The sequence below is a fragment of the Balaenoptera ricei genome, chromosome 18 (genome assembly GCF_028023285.1).
Source record: "Balaenoptera ricei isolate mBalRic1 chromosome 18, mBalRic1.hap2, whole genome shotgun sequence".
NCBI classification, from domain to species: domain Eukaryota; kingdom Metazoa; phylum Chordata; class Mammalia; order Artiodactyla; family Balaenopteridae; genus Balaenoptera; species Balaenoptera ricei.
The window spans coordinates 16,018,413-16,028,549 of NC_082656.1; the positions used below are offsets into that span (position 1 = coordinate 16,018,413).

At 41.5% G+C, this 10,137-nt stretch overlaps 1 protein-coding gene across 1 annotated transcript in view; it reads right to left on the reverse strand.

The window, feature by feature from the left end:
- Positions 1–9,922, reverse strand: part of VPS36 (vacuolar protein sorting 36 homolog) — a 31,791-nt gene extending 21,869 nt beyond the window's left edge. Inside the window, exons 1-3 of the mRNA XM_059902848.1 lie at positions 9,756–9,922; positions 2,244–2,312; positions 708–778 (exon numbers count right to left, since the gene is read on the reverse strand). Of these exons, the coding sequence (XP_059758831.1) occupies positions 708–778; positions 2,244–2,312; positions 9,756–9,851 (236 nt within the window). The 5' untranslated portion in view covers positions 9,852–9,922. The remainder of the gene's footprint in view (positions 1–707; positions 779–2,243; positions 2,313–9,755) is intronic.
- Positions 9,923–10,137: the final 215 nt, after the last annotated feature.

Genomic DNA, 10,137 nt, shown 5'->3' on the forward strand with positions numbered 1-10,137 from the left:
CAGAGTAAATTTAGTGAATATCCAATACAAAATTAAAGAAATAGAAAAAAAATTTTTCTTCCTTGTGATGGGAACTCTTAGGATTTACTCTCTTGATAACTTTCATAGATAACGTACAGCAGTGTTAATTACATTTATCATGTTGTCTTCAATACATCACGTCCCTATTGCTTATTTATCTTATTACTGAAAGTTTGTGCCTTTTGACCACCTTCCCTCAATTTTCCCTGCCTCCCACACACCACCTCTGGCAACCACAAATCCCATCTCTTTTTCCATGACTTTGGTTGTTTGTTTTTGAAGTATAACTGACCTACAATACTATGTTAGTTTCTGTTACACAACAGAGTGATTCTATATTTCTATACATTTCAAAATGATCCCATGATAAGTCTAGGTACGCTATGTCACCATACAAAGCTATTACTTAGTTACTGACTATATTCCCCACACTCTACCTTTCATACCCATGACGCATTTATTTTGTAACTGGAAGTTTGTGCTTCTTAATCTCCCTCACCTATTTCCCTCCTCCCCCAGGACAATACCTTCTTAGGGGAGCTCTGACCAACAAACACAAGCATCTGATTCACTTGCACACACGCAGTCAAGGCCATGACTGACTGAGCAATGACTCAACCAAGTTAACAAGGACAGCTTGACTGGAAACGCTTTTGTGCATAAAGACTGTAATATACAGACCTTACCTTTTCCCAATTCCAGCTGCCTGTTCTTCAATGAACACGATTTGGGAAAGAGGAATGGCCATGCAGCATTCCTGGGAGGGAATCAAAAGAAAACACGATCCGTTAAGACTCGTCAGAAATCCTTGTTTTATAGATTTAGTGGGTTGCCACATACCTTTAAGGTCCTTAGTAATTATAACAATAGAAAATAATAATGTTATTTTATTCCTTAAATAAACTTAAGGAAAAACTGAATGAAGACAGTACTGTGGTAGCATTTTGCTGCGTGGAAGAACATAAGAGGTTTAAAAGCAGCTGTAACTACCTTTGTTTTTACAGGAGCTATATCTTTTAAACAGTAGCATTTATATGAAAATTGTTTACGTATAATATATTCTTATATGGAAAACAGAAAATAGAGCGGGTAAATCAAAACGACTTTAAAGAGTGTGTTATAGAGCTGATTTTTCCTCTTTATAATTTTCTATATTTCACTCACCCACCCACAATTAATTTTTAACAGAAAATACTAACGTGGCTTCCCTTTATTCGTATATCTGATTTTTAGAATTATTATAAATGACCAGCATTTAATAGGTCTAAGGGTTTTGATATTAGCTCCTTTACATGATAATCAGAAAAATTATACTAAGATTAACTTAATTTATAAACATATGGTTTAAGGACGCCTACCCCTCCAAAAAAGATTTCTTTCTTGAATATATACTTCTTTAAAAAGAATTAGGCAACATTAACAGTTCTAAGGCATGCATCATCAACCAGGCCAATATCACCATTGAGGGGGAAAAATTGGTTCTTGGGGGGCAAAAAGAGTCAGAGTTTGCAGCAGTTAGTGACATGCAAAGAGCCTCAGTACAGTATATAGTTTACCTGTGGAACTAAAATTTCATGGGGGAGGCAGCCAGCAATTAAAAAAAAAAACATAGAAAAGTTTGCTTCTTTTACTGGCAACACAGAAATTTACACACAAATACACACACACACTTTCTTTTTCTTTTTCTTTTTTTTTTTAAATAAAAACACACACACTTTCAAGGTAAAGCTCTTTGGAATAAATATATCAGGTCTATACATATCACTGAGTCCTCTCTTCCTAGAAATGCGAAAACGGGGTGGGGGGGGCGTTTCTCCTTTTGCTGAGTGACTGAGAGGCAGTTCATCTCAGTATCTAGGTAGAAGCACTTCGCAGCAGACCTCCTCCTGACTCTCAACAACAATCAGGAAAACGGGTTGTTTTCAGGACCCCTGAGTGATGGGGACACTTGGGTGTGAGGGAGAATCTGATTAGTGCTTAAAAACCAGGAGCTGCCAGGATTCTCTGTACAGTAGCTGCAGACTGTGCTAGGGTTGAATGAGGGACCAGACCCTAACTCCTCTATCTGTGCCCCATTCAGAGAGACCGTATGGGACACACTCTTCTGACATCTGCAAACAAAAGTTTATCACATGTATTTATAGTTTTGCCAGAAAGAAAAAAAGAAAGAAAAAAAATCAGTGACATAAAACCTAGAACAGAAGCAAAAAACGCAATCTTACATGATTTTTCTGATCTCTCCAAATTAGATGGTGCGTACTAAGAAGGAGGGTCCCAGCATCAAATTTTATCTAGAAAAACAAGATCATCACAAAATATTAATAACATATCACTCAATGTGGTCCAGATTTTCTTCCCCATGAATTGCACAATAGTAAGTCAATCACATAAATAAACATTTTAGAATTAGACTTACCACAAGTTAAAGAGAAGCAATGCTACACACTTCATAAGCCTTGTTAAAATTAGGAAAAAATTGAAAATGACCTAGCTATGTAACAATAGGGAAGTGGTTAAATCAAGTGTGATACATTCATACTATGAAATCCATGCAGGGGTTAAAAAGAATCGTGAGGTAGAGCTACATGAACTATCACGGAACTCGAAGACGTAGGGTTAGTGGGGAAGAAAGTAATTGACAGCATATTGCATATAATGTAATCAGATAGATATAAACTCCATACCCCTCAAACTACATGTGAGATAGATCTATAAATAGGTAGATAAATAGATGTGTGTATATATACACATATACACATATAAGTAGTAGAAAAAGGTCTAAATGGGGATATTCAATGATCTGTTAACGATGGTTATCTCAGAAAAAGTGTGAGGGAATGGGTGAAAAAGAAGCAAAGGGCCCTTTTTCAAAACTATACACCTCACTATTGAGTGAATTTTTACCATCAGATTGAATTTGTGTATAACACTCATATAAAATTTTAAATGATTTTTAAATAATAAGAAAATCCAGAAAAAAACACAAACAGATGCAAAATAAGTGTGGATGGAGATTCAGTCAATGGCACTGGGACACCTGGGTTGCCCATTGGGGGGCGGGGGGAACAAAGTAAGATTATACTTAACACATTGTACCAAAATAAATTCTGGATATCAAATATTTGAGTTAAAAATTTATGAAAGAACTAGAAAAAAATTACAAGAAAAAATTTTAAATCACTTCAGAGTGGAGAAAGTCTTTCTAAGAAAAACATTAAACCCATTAGCATTAGAGGAAAAGATTGATCAATTCCCCTCCACACACACGCATGCACACAAATTCTTCATGGCAAAAACTACCAAGGGCAAAGATGGCAGACTGGGAAAAATAATTGTAACTCACATCAGAGACAAATATATATGTCTCCTTAATATATAAAGTACTCTTACAGATCAATAAGGAAATAGCCTATAATCCATTAGATAAATGGGCAAAGACTGTTAACAGAAAGTTCACAGAAAAGGAACTACAAATGACTCTTAAACACATTAATTGATGCCCAACGTCACTGATGATAAGAAAAAGGCAAATTAAGACAACATCAAGATACCCCTTTTATCCGTGAGATTGGCAAGGGCCCAAAAGTTTGATAACATTGTGCTGGTGACGTGTTGGGCAAATAAGCATTTGCACACATCAATGGAGGGACAAGTGCTATGGAGGGCAATGTATTATCATCTATCAAAAATATAAACACACAAATCCTTTGATCCAATCAATGCCCTTCTAGGAATTTATCCCACAGACAAATTCACACATGTGGACAACGATATGCTACTAGGTTATTCATTGTTGTTTTTTAAAAGCAAAAGATAGGAAACAATTTAAATGTCCATCAACAGGGAAATGTACATCCACACAAGGAATGACAACTCAGTCATTACAAAGAATCAGGAGACTATGTATTTGATAACATCTAAGATGCCATGAATTGAAGATTCATCCTGCTCCCAGGGGGGTGGAGGGGGTAGAGAATGTGTACTAAGACTTAATGAAATATGGTAAATTCTCCACATAGATTAAGTGAAAAAAGCAAGTTTCAGAACTTTGTATGCATAGTATATTACAAGTTTATACTTTAAAAAAGAAAAAACAATATATTTTACGCAAACACCTGTGTATGACACATACGCATGACTCTCTAGAATGAAGCACTGGTGACTTCTCAGGGGGAAGTGGGTGACAGACTAGGAGGGGAGGAAGACTTTTAACTTTTCGTGGTTTTTGAATTTTTATCAGGGGACTGTGTCACTTAGGCAAATTATAAATGTAAAAATGTTTTTTTTTAAACTATAATACCATCACAAAAATGCCAGCTAGGTCTTTAGGACCAAACCTTTAATCCTCATAATTTGTTATTATGCACTGGAAATTATATAAATAAGCAAATTTTAGAGTTGGAACCCAAAAGACTGATAAGTCAAACCCCTTCATTTGTTAAAATCAAGAAATATATTGGAAGTTTCTATTCACTTTAGTTACTAGAAAGTCGAATTTGCCATAAGGTAGGACATGCTTCTATCCTTTTGAGGAGTAACTAGTTATTTCAAAAGTTATAATATAAAACAGAAACTCAAAGGAAAGCATCTTAGTAAGGGTCCAGGTTATTACAAATAATAATCCTTTTGAGTTTAAAATAATGTGGTTAGGGCTTCCCTGGTGGCACAGTGGTTAAGAATTTGCCTGCCAATGCAGGGGACATGGGTTCGAGCCCTGGTCCGGGAAGATCCCACATGCCGCGGAGCAACCAAGCCTGTGCGCCACAACTACTGAGCCTACGCTCTAGAGCCCGCGAGCCACAACTACTGAGCCCGCATGCCACAACTACTGAAGCCCGCGTGCCTAGAGCCCATGCTCTGCAACAAGAGAAGCCACCGCAATGAGAAGCCCACGCACTGCAACGAAGGGTAGCCCCCACTCTCTGCAACTAGAGAAAGCCCGCACACAGCAACGAAGACCCAACACAGCCAAAAATAAATAAATTAAATAAATAAATTTTTTTTAAATTTAAAAATTAAAAAAAATAAAATGTGGTTAAAAATGGGTATCAAGTAAATAACCAATTAGAACATTATTATATATCATTCTTAAGTAAAAATATTCATAAATGCAATTATGTATGCACTTGACAATATATTACAAGATACTCATAATATTAATATAGAAAAAAGCAGTGTACACAGCACAGTTACACACACACACACACGCACCTGCACAATCACACACACAGGACGTGCGAAAAGTAATTGTTTATGGGTAAAGGATTACTGATTATTTCAAGTTTCTTCTTTTGGTTTACCCATATTTAACAACTTTATTACTTGTCTAATAAAAAAAGATAAAGAAATTTGTTACAGGCATATATAACTCCATGCAACTCTGAAATGTATATAAATTATTTTTTGCTAAATTGAACATAAGCAGAAACACTGTCAAAAAATTCCTTTAAAATACATAACCAGTACTTTTTAACATGAGTTTTAAAAAATTATTTTCTAAGAGAAACGTCTGACTTTATTACTAATATCTTAACATTAGTAAGTTTAAATAATGTGGTTAATAAGCTTTAATAGGAAGAAAACTGAACCATCTGGTCGAAGACACTCTGTAAGAGATTCCCACCAAGCACTTCAGCACCTCAGAGAAAAGACTTCGGAGTTCCACGCTTTCCTCTGCATCTGAAGTAACACATTCACATTCCTGGCACTTAATGCGGCCTGGCTACAAATGTTTTGGTGAATGTTGCATACGCAAAACCAAATAATTGAGTTTAAGCTATTTTAAAAGTCTCTTTTTTGCCAATGAGTAAGATTTCACTTTTCCAGAAGCAGATACTTTATCAACTTGAGAGTACCTGATACCACATTACACAGCATAACTACATAATAGTTCTGATTAGGAAACTGCACGTTATCTGACTGAAATCCAAGCATAAGGATGTGAGTTTAAAGCTGAAGCCAGAGGACGTTCCATTACTATGTTGATGAACAATGTGCACACGTAAAGCACTGCTGCTCCGAGTGAAGACACTGTGTAATTGTTCCCTTCAGGGATTCCAAGGGATTATGAGCTCAACGGGACAGACAAGTTTAGGCTTGCTTTGCTTCTACCACTCAGAGCTAGAATAATTTCAACTACTTAAAAGTCAATAGTTAAAATAACTTAGGCATTCGCTGAATAAGCTCTTATTGTTTTGTTTTGAGTTCACATTTCTCTGCTATAAAAGTAATATGCTGTTGAAAATCTGGAAAACATTTTTTTTAAGTCTAAAAAAGAAAACGAAATCATTTGTAATCAGACCAGCCAGGGTGTGTGGACATAATCTTAAAATAAAATAAGACCATGATATTTGTAGTTTTATAACTTGCTTTTTTTCACTTAGCAGCCTATGGTTAGCCATGCCTCATGCTGATTAGGACGTGTCATATTTAATTAACCAATCCCTATGGTGGACATTCAGATTGCTTCCAATTTTTCCCTATACTACATAATAATAAATAATATATATATAATACTGCTGAGATGCACATCCTCGTTCATTATATTTTTATGCGTCTCTGATTATTTCCCAAGGGTAAATTCCTAAAAGCTGAAAGAAAATACACATTTTCTAAATCTTCTAGTATAAGCTGGCAACTTGCCACTTTACACACCACTAACCTTCTTACGTTACTCTTTAAATTAGCTGAGGCTGCAGAAGCTTCTGTGAATTGAAACAAATGACCTGTCCACGCTGCTTAGGAAAACAACATATTATCCGGTCATAAGGGGCCCATGAAAACTGTGCCTGTATAAACAAGCAAGAGGCACCTGGGCAGTGGAAAGAGCAATGGTCTGGCTCCACCCATTACTAACTGTGTGACCTTGGACAGGTCGCAGTTTTCTCAACCACCTACTGAGGGTCTCAGTGTACTCCTCTTCAGAGGATGTTCCATAAACATACGTAGGACATACATATTACACTACGGAAAGGGTCTGGCACTGGAGACTGCTGTATTTTTGAAGCGCTCCAGCAGAGTGAACAAAGCACAGTCTTTGGAAGTCTGACCAATAGAGATTTAACTCCCAGCTCTTCTGATAACTAACTCAGTGGATCTTAGGGCAAGTCACGTTGCCTCTGAGAGTTCTTTTCTCATTCAGTGAAATACTCACCTCACATGCCCACTGAGAGGATTAAATTACGTAAAGCTCCTGGCACGTAGCAGGTACGCTGCTTATTCAAGGTTTTGTGTGTTTGTTTCTTTGTTTTAATGTATTGCACACCCACAGTGAGCCAGAAGAGACATTGGACGAGTAGGGAGAGTCCACTGGTCTTAGCCCTGCACCTACTGGGGAACATGTTGGGGGCAAAGCTGAGAAGGCTGTTCGGTCTGCACTGTAGCACCGAGACCACGGGAGCTGGTGAGAGATTCTGAGAGGGCACCTGCTCAGATCCGGAGGTTCATGTGTGCAGCTTCCTGGAGTCCTCAGACCACGCGAGGTCTGGACGCCTTCCAGCAGAGGGAGAAAGCCAGGACGCAAGACTTCCCCCAGGAATCAGCCTGACCCTCAGCCACACTAGGGACAGCTCAGCAAGTGACTGAGTAGTTCCAGCCCCGGGACCACAGTGGTGAGCAGGCCTTAGAGCTCCGCTTAGGTTTCAAGACACCCACACCTCTCCCGCACCACCCCCAGCTTGCAGAACAGTTAAGAATTCTTGACTAACAACAAGGACCTCCTGTATAGCACAGGGAACTATATTCAGTATCTTGTAATAACCTATAATGGAAAAGAATCTAAAAAAGAATAGATACATATGTATCTATACAATTGAAGCACTTTGCTGTACACCTGAAACTAACACAACACTGTAAATCAACTATACTTCAATAAAAAAAAGTTATAAAAAAAAGAATTCTTGATGAGATCAAAGGGTCTCGACTAAGTACTTCCCATGACTTTTTTCTTAATCCTCTGATACCTATATGTATTTGTCTGCTAAAACAAGAAGCAAAAAAAATAAAGGAAAAACTAGAATTTGCTGCCTCAGCAATGGTTTTTCATATATGGGTCCTAATCGTTTGATCTTTTTATTGTTTTAAAGATACCATAAGGACTTCCCTGGTGGCACAGTGGTTGGGAATCCACCTGCCAATGCAGGAGACACGGGTTCGACCCCTGGTCTGGGAAGATCCCACATTCCGCGGAGCAACTAACCCCGTGCGCCACAACTACTGAGCCTGCATGCCTAGAGCCGTGTTCTGCAACAAGAGAAGCCACCGCAATGAGAAGCCCGGGCACCGCAACGAAGAGTAGCCCCCGCTCACCACAGCTAGAGGAAGCCCGTGCGCAGCAACGAGGACCCAATGCAGCCAAAAATAAACAAATAAATTTATTAAAAAAAAGAAAAGATACCATAGTTATGTTATGTGCAGCCAACGTGTCCCTAATTTGCATATCGGAATTCCATAGAACAACAGAGTGTGGGGATTGGCAAAAGCTAGACAGCCAGCAGGGAGTGGCTTCGGAGGAGACTTTGAAGACCCATCTGTCAATACCCATATTCGGACCTGAGGGTGCAGCCAAGCTCCAAGCCCCCGAGGGAGGGCAGGTTGATTAAGCTTCCCATTCACCCCAGTTCCAAAGGTGTAACCTCGGTTTACAAAAACAAAAACATTGAGCTTGTCACTCCAATCAAAACATGCAAACCCAATTTGAGATCAAGTTAATAAAAGTACTGAAGCAGTACACAGAGTTAAGGCCAAGCATATTATTTAAGAAAAAAAGATCTTGACTCAATAATGGAAACATGGAAAAATGCCCTCAGGGAGGGAGAACCCCTGGGCCCCCGGTCATGTCAGCAGTGCCTCCGATGGCTGTGTAACTAATCCCTGCCCTCCACCGCCCTAGAAGGAAGGAAGCCTCAAGCTTCTGTAAAGCACAGACAGGAAGAGCTCTGGGTCCAGCAACGTTTGCGAAAGTACAGGAGGAAGTTTCTCTAAGGAAACCGCAAGGAAGGAGAGGTAGCAAGTGAAAACTTCTGGAAACCACAAATGCTCGTGAGTAAAGGGGTTTTTAAATTTTTTTCTAATTCCAGTTTATACATTTCATCCAGAAGAGGATGATAGTTTGTAGTCTGACGGAAGTCTCCAGTGAACGTTAATATTTCTGTGAAATACCGGCAATATTTCTCCTTTCAATTTGCAACCACACCTCCTAAGGTTTACGCTTGGATTACCAGGCATGGCCTACTCCAGCACTCGACAAAACAATCAAACCGCCTTTCTACTGTCCCTCCCAAACAAAAAACAAAACACAGAGCCTACAGCCCAGGCGTCCCAGGAGAGGCTAACTCCTCTTTTCGGAAATCCTTTTAAAGCCACCCCCCTCCCGCTCCGGCCGGGACCGCCTAGTCCCTTGGGCTCCCCCAGGTCCCAGCGCCCGAAGTCACGCCCGGTTCGGGAGCGCAGGACCCGGCGGGCTCCGGACAAAGGCGGAACCGGCCTGCCCGTCGCCCGCCCGCCGCGATCCGGGCGAGGAATCAGGGTTCCCGGCCCGTGCCGCCGTGCCGCCCGAAGGGGTCTCTCCCCGGGTGGGAAAGGGGCCGCCGCCCGACGCGCCCGCCCGGAGCCGTTCCCAAGTCGGGCCGGAGCCGGGCGCTGGGCCGGCGTGGACTGCGGGGGCGGCGCCGAGCGGCGAGGCCGGGCCCGGGAGTCCGGGTCCGGGAGCGAGGCCGGGCCGGCCGCCGCCCTACCTTCTCCTCGCCGTCGTAGATGCGCACTCCCCGCTGCTGGATCACCAGGGTCTCGTTGATCTCCAGGAGGCCGCTGGTCCACACGAAGCGGTCCATGGCCGCCCCCAGGCCGGCCTCCGCCGCTTGCCCGCGCTGGCGCTCCCGGCGGCGAGCCGAGTGCCGGGCAGCCTGCGGCGCCCCCTGGCGGTGGGCGGGGTGGAGGCCGGCAGGGAGGTAGTGGTCCTGCCCAGGCGTCCCGGGGAACGCGCGCTGCCCCGGGGGCGCCGGGGGACGTGGCGACGTGCTTGGTGCGCCCCCTGGCGTTCCTTCCACCAAGGGCCCGGTGGGGACATCGACCCCATCCTTTGTCCAGCTCAGGCACAAACACAGAGCTTACAACGGA